Source organism: Leptonychotes weddellii, chromosome 2 (genome assembly GCF_054177405.1).
Source record: "Leptonychotes weddellii isolate Sample4059 chromosome 2, ASM5417740v2, whole genome shotgun sequence".
NCBI lineage: Eukaryota > Metazoa > Chordata > Mammalia > Carnivora > Phocidae > Leptonychotes > Leptonychotes weddellii.
Window position 1 is genome coordinate 5,159,773 of NC_138370.1, and position 14,465 is coordinate 5,174,237.

General features: G+C 44.9%; 2 protein-coding genes across 2 annotated transcripts; one reads left to right on the forward strand and one right to left on the reverse strand.

The window, feature by feature from the left end:
* Window positions 1-682: 682 nt before the first annotated feature.
* LOC102728832 (beta-defensin 15) lies at window positions 683-2,596 on the reverse strand. Its single transcript, XM_006736042.1, has 2 exons — window positions 2,548-2,596; window positions 683-834 (listed from the first exon to the last, which is right to left on the reverse strand). The coding sequence occupies exons 1-2, from the start codon at window positions 2,594-2,596 to the stop codon at window positions 683-685; spliced, it is 201 nt and encodes a 66-aa protein (XP_006736105.1).
* Window positions 2,597-6,572: 3,976 nt separating this feature from the next.
* LOC115941871 (beta-defensin 105) lies at window positions 6,573-10,207 on the forward strand. Its single transcript, XM_031030935.1, has 3 exons — window positions 6,573-6,642; window positions 6,987-7,028; window positions 10,080-10,207. The coding sequence occupies exons 1-3, from the start codon at window positions 6,573-6,575 to the stop codon at window positions 10,205-10,207; spliced, it is 240 nt and encodes a 79-aa protein (XP_030886795.1).
* Window positions 10,208-14,465: the final 4,258 nt, after the last annotated feature.

Genomic DNA, 14,465 nt, shown 5'->3' on the forward strand with positions numbered 1-14,465 from the left:
CAGGAATCCTTACCTGAAGTGAGTAATATGAAAGCTTAGTGCCAGGCAGTAATTTGGCAAATCATAGAAAGTCAATCTGGGACCAGGACCCAGGTCCCTGGAGATATTGTCAACTCTAGATACTTACAATCCCTCTGTCCATCAGCAAATTTGATTCCAGACTTATGGATGGGGACAAATCCATAGGGAGTATTTAACTGTCTCCAATTAAAGCCATGGAGTCAAGATGATTAATTTAGACGTGTGTCTGACACATGAGAGTCCTTAATAAGTAAATTTATCTGCTATCTATTTGTCATTAATATAACTATCTGTATAGATATATGTTCAATTCTCTACCCATCCATTTATCTATCCTCTATCTCAACAGGTGGTTGGGGCTGACACCTGAGGACAAGCTAGAGGTTTGTTGACTTATAGTCTTTACCAGTCCCCTTTAAAAAGAAATATCAGATGGTTTTGGGAAAATCCCCTTACCAAAAAATTACAGAAAAAGAAGCCAGTAGGCAGGGACCATCAAGGTTAGCTACTCACATTTCCTTATTCTAAGTGAAGCACTTGACAAATTGATAAAAGACATTCATTTATTTTTATTGAGGTGTCTTCTCACTGAAGAGGCCAGAGTAAAGAGAAGACAAAACTAGGTCATTTATGTCGCTCTGGAAAGCCAGAGTCTTCAGATTTAATCATCTTTACTCTTCCAACATGGCTGGAGCGTCAGGCAGCATTTCAGAGACTTCTGGCAGAGAGCAACAAGTTCTTCATTTTTCCGACAAGAATTCACGCATCTCCCGTTAAGTTTGAAGCATTTCTCATCAAAAAATGCATTCCTGGCTATACAAGGGAAGGAGCCACCTGGATTAATTCTCTTCTCAGATATGTCCAGTTACCAGGTAAGGTCATGTAACTGGCTAGTGAAGATTGCTTTACGAGCTGCCATAGTGTCTCGCCCTGACAGTAGATGAGATAGTAGGGAACTATTTTCTCTTTGATTTTTTCTATCTTTTTGTCATACGTGGATTAAGGACCAGGACGAAGAGATTTATCTTCTGGTATTTGGGGTAAGGCTGTGGGGGGGGGGGTTGAGAAGCAGAAGCTATCGTTCTTTTATCAGAATCTATTGGGGTAATGGTCACCTTATTCCTGTAAACCCCTCCAGGGTGGGTAACTTCCCAACACTGTCAAAGTGATCCTTGGTGAGAGCAGGGCAAGTCTGAGGCTGGGGAGATGGTCCAAGACTGGAGTAAACAAGGATAAATATATAGAAAGGGAAACATTTACTGTTGTGTGTGGAAGCAAAAACATTGTTTAGAAAGGCTCAATCAAATTTCTTTAACACATTTCACCAAATGTGTTCAAGAGCAGGTAAGGGCGGATGCTGGGAGTGGCTCTCCAAGACTCCTCTTGTCTGTTCTGCACAGAATACCTGCTCTGGCCTTAGTATTTTACCAGTAGCAATCGTAGGAGCAGCCCCCTTCAAGTTAAGGACAGACACACATCTTATCAGAATCAACATTTTAGAGTTTTACCTAATCCCGGGATACATAAAGACAGCATCCGATGTACACAAATTGAAACTGAGGTCGACATATAAAGGTGGCTAATTCACTCATACGTAAAACTAAAACCAGGTGGATTGGTACCAGCGTGTGCCTAATCATTTCTAGCATCAGCATTTAAGTTCATAAGTACACATACTCCAATGTTTCAAAGCTCAGTGAACTGTGGCTCCCACTGCAGGGGACTCCAGCTACCCTCTTAGTGTTGTAAGGTCAATTGTCAATTGAACAATTGGTATTGGACCTCACTCTTGACAAGAGCTCTTGTATTACATCCAATTGACAGTGATGGTCCAGAAACAGAAAGCCTCTGCAAAGGGAGAGTACATCTATCTGTGTGTACAAGGCTTTGAATGGATCATCACATGCACCCATCTAGAGGTTAATGGAACTCTGTGTGTGTGTGTGTATGGCACATAAATAGGTCAGCTCCATTTGCTTTTATTAGATAACTGTTTATTACATGTTTGCATATTGTGTCAACTAATTATATAATAAGTCTGACTGGTCTGAAAAGGGAGCCTTGCTCGGTTTCCAATGTGTACGTTGGATTTCTGGGTATCGTTTGACCTGGCACGAACACAGAGTCTGACCTCCACCCCTTTCCTTGTCCAGCACTCCTTTCTCTGGCTCTTTTCCTTACCTGTTCCATCTCTATCACAATTATTTTTTAAAAGATCCACTGATGCCTACGCTTGTTTTTATATTTTTTCCCCAAATTTTTGTTTTTGTTAGTGAGCATGGAGCTGGGGACCAAAGGGCATCTTTTCTGGCATAACTTTCTTTCTTCAACCCTGTAATACCCCATCCTAGACAATAATGAAAAATGAAAGGGATTTACAGAAGAGGCATTCAACGAAAATCACCTCCTGTAGCAAATGTTCCCCTGCAGGGTCACCAGGCTGAGCACACCCAGGTGCTCACTTGAAGCAGACCTGTCTCTGGGCCACCACCTCTATAACCTTCCCTGCAAAGATGTTGGTTTTACCTGGGGCCAGAAGGAAGAGAACAACAAAGAGAAAGAGGAACGTCCTCATGACTCGCAGGGTCTTGAAAGATCAGCACAGTGTCCATGATAGAAGAGAAGCAAACATTTATACACTTCTCTAAACCAAAGAACATCTTGATCAACGAGGCATGTCAGAAATGAGAGCCTGTCCATGCTCCACTGAGTAGAGCCCACACATCTCAGTGGGTGGTAGGCTGCAGCTCATTGTTTTTCTGATTCTGGAAAGTTCACAACAAGGACAATGGGGAAGAAGGGAAGACAGAGTAGAGGGTGACTTGATGACCAGGGGTAGATAGATACACCAGCAGGAATGAAAGATCTGGAATCTGGCAGTCTGGATTTCTAATCTTGACTCTACTCCTTAATAGCTTTGGTTCACTCATATGTAAAATGAGAGTAATTATATAATATCATAATGGAGTCAGTGGGATCTGAATTCCAGCTCCAATATTTGTGAACTGTGTACACTTGGCAAGTTGCTCAACTGAAGCTTATGTTTTATTATTTATTTTTTTTAAAGTGCTACACAGGGGCGCCTGGGTGGCTGAGTCAGTCAAGTGTCTGGCTCTTGATTTCAGCTCAGGTCATGATGTCAGGGTCCTGGGATTGAGCCCTGCATCGGGCTCCGTGCTCAGCAGAGATTCTGCTTGTGATTCTCTTTCTCTCCTCTCCCTCTGCCCCCCATCATTCTCTGTCTCTCAGATAAGTATATAAATCTTAAAAAAAAAAAGTGCTACATACATTATCTTATTTAATCCTTAAACAGCTCCCCGGATAGTTGTGAGCTTATGGGATATTTGATTAAGACTATACACACACACACACACACACACATACATATTATACATATGTACTTATGTATATATATATAAAATATCCATATACTCTGAACGTCATAGTCTCCCACTAATTTGATTACCTCTTTTTCCTAATCTGGAGTAAATCAACTAAGTGGGTGGAAAGACCTGAATCATCCACTTTAACACTTCCATCTTGTGGAATACCTCTCTTTAAAGCAACCTTAGGGAGATGAGCCTCCCTCATCATCAGCCCCCTATTATTACTGCTACTAAAAGTTGAAATACCTTAGAAGTGTTTGTTAAAATAATCATAAACCCCCGAAAAGCAATAGATGCTTGCTGTGTTCTTGAAAACATGGTTTTTGTATGTGATCTGGACAAGACCATCCATTTACTTCCTTGTGCCATACTGATATCAATAAATGATTGAATACATAAATACTCTAAGAAAAGGGACACATTTTTAACTTTTCTCTATTCCCTTCCAATCCTCAATCAAAAAGATTTAAATCCATAAGAAAAGACCAACTTCCAAACATTTTCAGTGACACACAGTCTCACTGGTCTTATTTATTATCCCATTATGTCATTTATCTCTGCTTCTTAAGGCCTGTCTGATTCATCAGGAAGTGAAGGTTGCAAACTTAAGGGAATCATAATTGGACTTTGACACAAATAAACGTTACTGAGTTATGGGAACCCCATTTGGTGGTAGGATTTCACATGGCTTCTCCTCTAAACTCAGGTGGTGTCTCAGTCCCTTTGAGTCGCTGTCACAAAACATCACAGATGCAGTGGCTCACAAACAACAAATATTCATTTCTCATAGTTCTGGAGGCTGGAGACACAAGACTGAGCGCCCGCGTGGCCAGGTGCAGGTGAGGACCCTCTTCTGGGTTGCAGATGGCTGACTTCTCGCTGATCTCCCTTGGAGGATAGAGACAGGGAGCTCTCTGGGGTTCCTTTCATAAGGCAATAATCCTATTCATGAGGGCCCTTAACCTAATCACATTCCCAAGGCTCACCTCCAAATACCATCCCTGTGGGGATTAGGTTTCCACATGAATGTTGCCGGGACACAGATATTCAGACATGGCACATGTAATCTTGTCTGAGCCCTCCAAAGAGCCAACTAACTCTCCTAAGGGACATGTGGGGCACTGCAACGGCTAAGAGCCGTCTTGTTCCCACCTCACTGTGGAGAGGACAGACGCCTCCGAGTGGGTGAATTCTAAGGGCTGGAGTGTGGTGAGTTCCAGGGTTTGGGGGCTGCTCAAGGAAGAGAGGTGTCATCAGGGGGCACCTGGGCAGGGTTGCCTGGGGGGAAGGCCCTCCCAGAGATGGTAGCATGAGGCATCCACCCTAAAGGGGAAGGGAACTCCAAGGGGAGAGGGGCACCAGAGAGGGGCTCACGTGTCTAGATGATACCTCTCAGCAGCAAGGTGGGGAGTCTTGGGATCACAGCCCTTAGGAGGGCTGCGGCCATTTGGAGTCTTACAGCTATGGGCTTTGTCTTATCTACATTAACAGATGTTGGGGGCATTTTGTGTTGCATGCAAAGCAGGCAAGCTCTAAGTGGCTAAACAAATGCTTATTTGCACCCTACTCGAAGCCCTCAGGTGTGGAAGAATTTGAGTTTGCAGCAGGGGGCTTAGAGCTATAGAAGTGACCGCCCTAGGGACCACTACACAGGGGCCTCTTTGGCCCGTTCATGTAGCAAGGAGGTCTTGTGATACCCATGACAAGGCCCAACCCTTTAATTTGAGAGTTGCAAGAGTCATCTTATTTTTCTAAGGCTAGAAGTTCACTCCAGGTCAGGACCAGCTACATAATGTGCTGACCTGAGTGCATAATAAAAATGGGAGGCCCATATTCAAGAACCAGAAAAAGGCGCCATTAAAGGAACGGAGTTCCTCTGCCATAGAAATTTTTCTTTGCTATTTAATGTCACAATTCCTCAGGCACAAGGATACTTGCAGGGCACTTGCAGACCCTCACAGGTCCTGCCAGTTGTCGCGGGACCACCATGCCTCGCTGCAGAGAGAGTCAAGCCAGGTGTGTTTCTTCCGTGAGCTTGCCACTCCCACCCACGGGGACCGGGCAGCTCTTAGGTCAACATCTGTGCTGGGAGGGAATCAGTATTGAATTGGGGGCTCGGGAGAGGTCTGCTCCTGCCGAGTTGCCCGCCTACACCATGGCACCGTTATCACTGAGACACACCCATCCCATCGCTACGTACATCTGCACTCAGTCCAAGCATGGGGTCTGATAGCCACTTGATACTCATTTCAGTGAGTCCTTTTAAATATCTTATGAAGCAGTACCTTTATTATATCCCCATTTTAAGGTTCAGAAACAGGTTCAACCAAGTAAGCAACTTGCCCCCGGTCACATACTTGCTAAACCGACCTGACTTTAGTCTGCCTGGTTCAGTGCTCCCATTTTGCCTTCCCAAAGTGAAGAACAGAGCCTTGCATAAGCATAGGCAATAGGATGGGACTTATTTGGGGGTGCAGTGATACCTGTTAATTTTGATACCCATGTTCTTGAAACATGAGAAGGATGTGGTAATTCTGGCTTCGGGCTGCTAGGACATTGTTACAGGCTTGGGGATTCAGAGCTCACTTGGCGAAATGATGCCCCTCCCCGCTTTGTTCCTGGGGGCATTGACAGGTAGTACAAATGAGACCCGGGGAAGGAACAGTGCCTGCTTCTTGGGCTCCTCTTAGAGGGCACCAGTCCTCCTTCCAAGCCTTCCCTGTGTTCCAAGCATGTCCCCATCATCATCACTAGAGCTTGACACCAAGCCTGAGAGGCTGGCAGAAGAACTGTGTTGTCTCTTAGCAACTGCGGTTGCTCCTTATTCAATGGAAGAGAAGAGTAAATTCTGAGAGAGAAATGGAGTAGGAGGCTCCTGCTTGCTGAATTGGGAGGATCGGGGTGGCTCCTGGTTTTCCAGCTCCTGGCCTCGTGTTCCTTGCACTACCCTGACCAGAGCTTCCAGAATACAAGGCTTTATGGAGGCCAAGGGTTATTGTGCATCATGTCAGTCCTTGATCCTGGGAAATGGAGCATATAAATGTGCTTTCTTTATTGATTCACTTCACTGACCAAGAGCGTTCCCCATTACTTTCAAGTATAAGTGAGCCTCTTGTCCTCTCAGAGAGGTCCCAAACCTCTGCTCTGAAGAGGCTTCCCTCAGAGATGACCCTAAGCAGAAAGATGTCTTATTTTGTCTTTGCCTTTTTCTTCATTTTGGCTCAGTTTCTATCAGGTAATTGCAGAAGGATGGGATTGTGAAAGGGGCAGATCATAAAGCCTGATGGCTTTTCTGTGGACCACCGTGAAACTGAGAGTAACAGTTGGCTCCCCACTGAGCTTCTCACGGGATTTTCTTGAATCTGCCGTGGTATTTTCTAAGCACACTACGACCCTGCCCACCCTTTTAAAACCTCTTACCGGTTACTGGGAGTGCTGGCCTTAAGAAATAGAATAAAGATGCAGCCTCTGTGATCTGTTATCTTTCGACAGCAGATGTGTGGAGCTGGGAATACTGTTTTATACATCATTATTTCCTGCACTGATTTTAATATTCAAAATGTGTTGTTTTGAATCTAGGGTGCCAGGCAGGACTCGAGTATTCTGAGCCACTTCCAGGAGGTAAGTTGAATCCCTTGTGTATAATTTCTACGTTTAGGACCTCTGGCCTGACAGCTCCCTCTGACTTCCAGAGACAAGAAGTGATGGAAATGATAGTGAGAATAGAGTTACCTGAAATCCCGGATTTCTGCCTCTGTCTTCACTCCTCTTGTAGCCAGCATCATGCCTGGGTTTGCCATCTCACAGAGAAATCTCTGTCTTACTACAAGGTAATTTCAGCCATAGAGATTTGGACCTGGTGGCTAGTCTCATTAGCTCATGGTGGGAACTAAAGCAAGATTAGAGGATCACGCTTGTACCAGCCGATGAGCACTGACTGCTCTGAGAACATGCTCATCTGTCTCTTACAGGATCTGGTCCCAAAACCTGTAAAATGTGTCCCAATCTCTGCTACTAGTCTAAGAAGGATCAAACGCTGTGCAATCTAATCACCATTGTATAACAGCTGTGCACAGTGAAGAGCCCCCAATCTCTATTTGTGCACTCATCTTCTACAGGAAGAAAGCGTATTATAAACAGAACCAAAAGAAACACCCCTGGGTTATTACAAACAGAATTTAAAAGTGTTTAGACAGAATTTTGGAGTGAGAAAAAAAATTCAGGTGGCTACTAGTCACTGAGTGCTGACTATATGCCAGGTAGTCTATTAACCTTATGTGGATTATGTCATTTAATTTTCCAACATTCCAATGACGTGGGTACTATTGTAACTGCCACCTTACAGAAGATGAGGAAGCTGAGACATAGATGCGATGTTCAATCATTTTGTCCAGGTGACACAGTGATAAGTGGTAAGCTAAGCTTCCAACTCAGGACTCCAGAGTCACAAAGTTTTAATTCTGTAATTCTCAATCAGGTAGAACAGTGCCCAGAAATACCCTTAAGCAGAGGTAGCATACAAAATCCTCAATAAAACTGCAGCACTGAACAGTCAGACCACCCACGCCCTGAAAAGAGCAGATCCCGTCACAAAAAATCACTCTGCCCATTGCAGAGAAGACCTCCATATAAATGCATCCAGAGAAGGTCACCAAGGGTGATGAGTAGAAGAATGTGTATTCCAATTCAGCAGCAAAGGGGCATCTAGAGATAATCCCTGGCATGCCAAAGAGTAGGTCAGATTAGAAATACAACATAATTCTATATCCTATCTGGTTCCAAGGCTGCAAATGCTGATTCTTCCCTGCCTCAGTAATGCAAGGTTCAGGAGATAAGACAGGCTGGGGCATCAAGTCCGGGTGAAAACAGGAAGAACTCACATAAGCTGGGAAAACAAGGTGGTTGCTGATGCAGAAGTTTCCAGGCAAGGAAGAAGGTTGGAACTCAGAAGGAGAAAATAATAAAATCAGGAGCTAGAAGGGAATGAGGAGTTGAGAAGCTTGAGGTATAGCAATTGAGTGGAGATGCCTCGGAGGCACAGAATTGTACTGTAAGGTTAGACCATCATGGCGTGGAAGCAAGACACTGGTTCTTTATTTATAAACGTTATCAGGGAGCTTTGGTGTAATCTGCTGCTAGTAGAAAGGCATCTTCATTAGAACGTTAGCTTGTGCCTGTCCTCACCTCAAATCAAAGCAGGCTGGAATAAAAGTCATCATCAGGGACTTTGTTTCAGAGCCAGTCAGAATTCTTAACACAACGTGTGATGAGTGCACAAATATCAAGCCCAAGAGGCAGGTGATTCTAACCTGGGCTTACTAGAGCAAAGACTGATTCTAATGGTGGACTCCATAGAAGCAACTGGACAGCCACGGCCATCCCCATGCCCACAGCAAGCTTCGGCCCAATGCAAGCAGCAATTAGCATGAACAGAAAGAGTCTCTGGGTGAGTGTTCAGAAGTTAGGTGGGCAACTTCAGGAGATCCAGCATCAAGGGGATGGAATGCAGCCCAGGAATGGACCAATTCTGGGCCCGTTACTGAGCAATGATGTGAGAGGGAGGAGCAGGTGGTGAGACAGGAAGCATAAAGCCTGAAATGGCCCCGGGGACTGGCAAATGGGCTGTCAAGGAGCCCAATGAAAGGTTGCAGTAGAGAGCGAAACCTGTAAGCTTCCATGTAGTTCTGAGGTTCCTGAGAAGAGGGTGGTTAATAGGAAAGAGAATAAGGGGTTACAACATAAATGTTGCCCTTGGAGAACCAGACCAGCAGATAACGGATTCTTGGCTGGCAAAGGCCCTACCTTCCTGGTCCGTGAAAGTTACCCTGAAAAATTTTTTGCAGTCATATAAAAAAGCTTCTGATTAAAGTAAACAACAACAAAAATAACTAATGGAGGACATAGTGTTTGGCAAAATATTCTCACATAAATTACTCCATTTGACCACTAGAGAAATTTACAATGTAGACAAGTATTTCTAGAATGTCCATATGACAGGGCGCCTGGGTGGCTCAGTTGGTTAAGCGACTGCCTTCGGCTCAGGTCATGATCCTGGAGTCCAGGGATCGAGTCCCACATCGGGCTCCCTGCTCGGCAGGGAGTCTGCTTCTCCCTCTGACCCTCCTCCCTCTCATGCTCTCTGTCTCTCATTCTCTCTGTCTCAAATAAAAAAAAAAAAAAAAAAAAAATTTAAAAAAAAAAAAAAAAAATAGAATGTCCATATGACAAATGAGAAAGCTGAGATCAGGCAGTTTACTGAGGACACACCACCGTTACCAGGCCCAAACCAGAACTGAACCTAACTTTACCTCTACCTTCAAGGACCTTTTCAAACCACAAGGTAGCCCTCCCACCTTCATCCTGTAACCTTTACAGAAGTATCAGGTATGTATGTTCTGCCATATACATGACACTTCATCCCACTGCGCTTGCCTACTTTTGACCCACGCAAGGCACGGGGAGCAGGGATGGCGTCCACCTCTTGCTTCAACATTAACTCTTCCCCAACTCCATCCTGAAGAAAGTAGAGCCCTTTGAAAAATCAGGGCTGGTTCTTTAAAAACACTCTTTATGACCATAGAAACCCTCCCCCTTTTTTTGGTGGCTTTTGACCTTCTCCCCGTTTCCAGGGAGTCCCTGGAGAGATGTATCAGCTGCTCTTTGTTGGCCTAGGTGAGTTTGCTGCTTGTGAGCCTTGCAGGCTCGGCCGGGGCAAATGCAGAAGGATATGCACCGAGGATGAGAAGGTTGTTGGAAATTGCAAGATGAACTTCTTCTGTTGCCGACGGAAGATCAGGTGAAGCAGGCCAGCACTCTCCTGGCCTTCCAAGGAGGACTTGGTATTCAAGGGAGGACAAGAGAAGTTGTGTGCCTTACCCAGTTACACTGGGAGTGAGTCTCGGAATCATTCTCATGTCTCTCTCCCTTTGTTTTGTTTCTTTGCTTATGTTTTAAGATAATCCTTAAAAAATCAAGATCCGAGTGGGTAGCTGATAACCTACTCAGATACTACTACTATGTATTTGTAGAGTACCTTATAATTTTCAAATCTTTCCCCCAAACTTTCCTCCTATGACTTAAGATCATCTAATGATTTTATTATCTCCATTTGTATTTGAAGAAATTGAGACTCGGAGAAGCTTTCATTTCTTCAAGGTCACAGCCCGGGAGCCAGAAAAGTTGTGTTCACCCCTGTCATGTGCTGTGTATCTATTTCTGTGTAATAATTTTAACCAAACAGATAAACAGAGACGGCATCTGCATCTGTGTTAATGGAATTATAATTCTACAGCATACTAGAAATATCAGCACACTGTCAGTCATCGATTCTAGTACTTACGGTGCATTTTTAAAGCAAATCATACCTACTCAGTTAATGTCCATGCCACCAACTTTGCACTTCTCTTCTTGCCAGTAAATGAAAATGTCAGAGATTAATTTAAAATGCTCAGTCTGGACTATGAATGAATGGTTGACTGTATAACTTTTGCCTTATGAAATAAAATTTGTAGCTTCACACAGTAAAGGTCAGAATTACTCGTCCTATGAGCAGCTCCTCAAATTTGATCACTTGGGTTTCACATGGGTGGCTGACAGTGTTTTGCTTCACATTTGAGCTACCATCGTATCGTCTGTCGCTTCGCACTCCGATACATTCCTTGCCCTTCCCCTGCTCTGCTCTGAGCGCTGGCACTGCTCTCTGCAAACTCCCGTCTCCACACCTCCTGGCTTCCGGCCGGCTCCTGTCGATGCGGGTGCATGGTGGGAGAAGGTGCTCCGTCAGTGGCTCATCTCCCAGAGCAAAGCCCCTGCTTCTGTGTCCTGGCTTCTCCCTCCTTTCTGCCCCTGCAGGCACAGCTCCCGCCAGCTAGTCCTGGCTCCTGGGCTCACACCACAGCCTCCCGCTTTTCCCCCAGCCAGCTAGGGCTAACCCTGGGGCTGCCTCATGGCTCCCGTTTTGCATGTTCAGCTTTTCCGACACTTCATCACTTTCTCTCCGAGTGAAATCATCTCTATCAAACTACCTGGTGTGGGAGCTGTTTTCATGCCTGGAGCCTGACCGATTGGGCTTTTCCGTGGGCTCTACTGTCAGATCAATTGACATTTGATCAATTGTCCTCCAAAAGAGACCTGAGTCATCACCTTTGCCAACCTGAGAGTATTTCCCTCGTTTTCACAGGAATTAACTCAGGGAAGTGGGCAGTGGGGCAACGTAGGAATCTACAAGTGAGTGATCATCTGCGAGTGGGTGCTCCTCCTCAGTTCTCCACAGCGAGAGTACCGTTGATGGTTTACAGAGGACCATGAGACCAGATACTCCCTGCTCATTCCAAACACCACATTCCTTGATTCCCCAAACTGAAAACACCCTGGACTCTAATTGATGTCTCTTTTATGGAAGGAGTCATGTGCATGTCTCAGAGTCATACAGAGAGGTGGACGGGTGGCTCTGCCCTGATGTTCCTTTACTCTTTACCTTGTACAGCATCCCATAGATGCTCGCCTACTCAGGAATTACTCCTTCTCTCTTCCTCTTGCTCTCTCCTCTCTTCTTCACTTGGCTTCCTTCTAGGACATTTTCATCCACTCAGTTCTGAGACACTCAGTCCTCCCTACAAAATAATAAAGTCTCAACCCATACTAATTTCTTATTAAATTCAGCACTTTCAGGGGTCAAGTGGCTGCCCTTGGCTTCTTCAGATAAATTTCTGTTGATTTCCATAGTAACTCATGGAGATCTCCAAAATCAGTCTGCTGGATTTTCTGAGAGGGAAAGTCTCCTACATGGTGGACGGGTCAGAGGGAAATGGTCAGGAAGAGGAGACACTGGTGCAGCTGGTTTTTCCCTGAAGTATCTCCACTCTAGTCTACATAATGCTCCTGCTTAGCATGACTTTACCTCCATTGATTTTGAAACCGTGGCTCTGGTCTAACTATGCTAACCGTGCATTGTCCCTTCTTGGTTTGGGGTTCCATTTCAGAACTCTTTCCCCATAGCTGAAAGGGAGCAGCAGTGCCTGTGGAGTAAGATTGATCAGTTTGGGCTGAGGACAAAACATTAAGTATCATTTTTTCCCACATTCCCCCCTGAAGTACCGGACCCCAGATGCAGGAATAGTAAAGAAGTTGACCACAAAATGTGCTCTGAAACACTTAGCCTTCTTCCTGTGCCCGGAGGGTATCAAAGAAAGCTCGGGGACAGGTTTCTTTGGAAAATGGGCTGCTGTGCTGTGATTGGGACCTCACTCTGGCTCTCAAGGAAAATAACACTTTCACATCAATCCTTATGAGATGGGCTTCATTTCAAGCAGCTACTTGGAAAACTCAACACTCTGCCCTGTCGTGCTCACACCTGACAGTATCTGCAGGCAAAGAACTCCAGCTGGAGTTGTCCACAGTGGCAGGACAGAAAGGTCAGCCATGGGGTGGCTGCATTTACCGTATTAGGCAGGGCAAAAGGGGCGTGGCTCCCATGGACCAAGCAAACGCTACACAAGATCACTGGGCTGAAACCATCCTATAGGAAACTCCCAAATACTGTGCCCTGCTAAAGCAAAGGGACTCAGTAGTAAGTGGTTTTAGGATACAGCCCTGGGAGGTGAGGGGTGGAGGGAGATTCTTAAGATGGACCAGAAAGAACATCAACCATTCAGGAAACTGTGCAAGGCTGTGGGCCACACAGGAACCTCAAAAGAACACATCAGTGTGTTCCCCAAAAGGCGATCTACCTTGGAATACTCTTGCACTCGTTTCTTTCACTGTGTCACAAAGTACCACAAAAGCTAGCGGCTTAAAACACCACACATTCTTTCACGCTTCTGTGGGTCCCAAGTCCAGGCATGGTGTAGCTGGAGCCCCGCTCAGGGTTTCGCGGGACTGACAGCATGGGGTTGGCTGGGACTTTCATCTAATCTGAGGCAAGAGATCCCCTTGCACCTGCTCTGGGGCTTTGGGGAAAATTCTGTCACTTGCAGTTGTCGGCCTGTGGTGGGTGGCTGTCCTCTTGCAGGCTGTCATCCAGGAGGCTGTCCTGAGCACACACAGGCTGCCTGGCATTCCTTGCCCTGTGGCTCTTTCCATAAACAGGCAGCTTTCTCCTTCAAGGCCACGCAGAGTGTCTCTCATACTTCAAAACTCCAACTTCTTTCTAACAGCACAAAAGAAATGGGAGAAAATCAAGCTATACAGGGTAACGTTTTTGTTCACCATTGGAATGGAGTTATTATTAATTCAAACTAGATTGTTTAAAATTGATTGCAAACCCCCAAGTCATTTATAATATAACTCAAACATACATAGTACCACAAATGGCAAGGGAATTCAAATGGTACCTCAGGAAATATCTATTTAACACAAAAGAAGACAGTAATGCAGGAATGGGGTGGGGGAGAAATAACGTAGAAAACAAATAGCAGGCGGCACCTGGGTGGCTCAGTCGGTTCAGCATCTGACCCTTGATTTAGGCTCAGATCATGATCTCAGGGTCGTGAGATTGAGCCCCACGTCGGGCTCCACGCTAGATGTGGAGTCTGCTTGGGATTCTCTCTCTCCCTCTCCCTCTGTCCCCCACCCCCAGGCTCTATCTCTCTCTCTGTCTCTAAAAAAAAATAAATAAAAAAGAAAACAGCAAATGGCAGATGTAAATCCTACCTCATCAATTATGGCATTACATGCAAATGGATTAAACACTCCAGTTAGAGCCTAGCAGAATGGAGTTTTTTTAAAAAAAAGATCCAACTATATGCTGTGTGCAAGAGACACACTTTAGATTCAAGGAAATGAAGAGGTCAAAAGTAGAAGAATAAAAGAACATGGAGCTAGGGACAAGAGAACTTTGTATAGTGAGAGGTGCATCAACCCCTCAAGAAGACATGACAATGATAAGCATGTATAAAACAAACAAGAACCACAAAATACATGAAGTGAGAACTGACACATTGAAGGGAGAACTCGATAATTCAACAAAAATATGAATGTTTTATGGCCTAGTGTGTGATCTATTTGGATGAATGTATCATATGTACTTGAAAAAAGTGTGTGTGTGTATTTTGCAGTTGT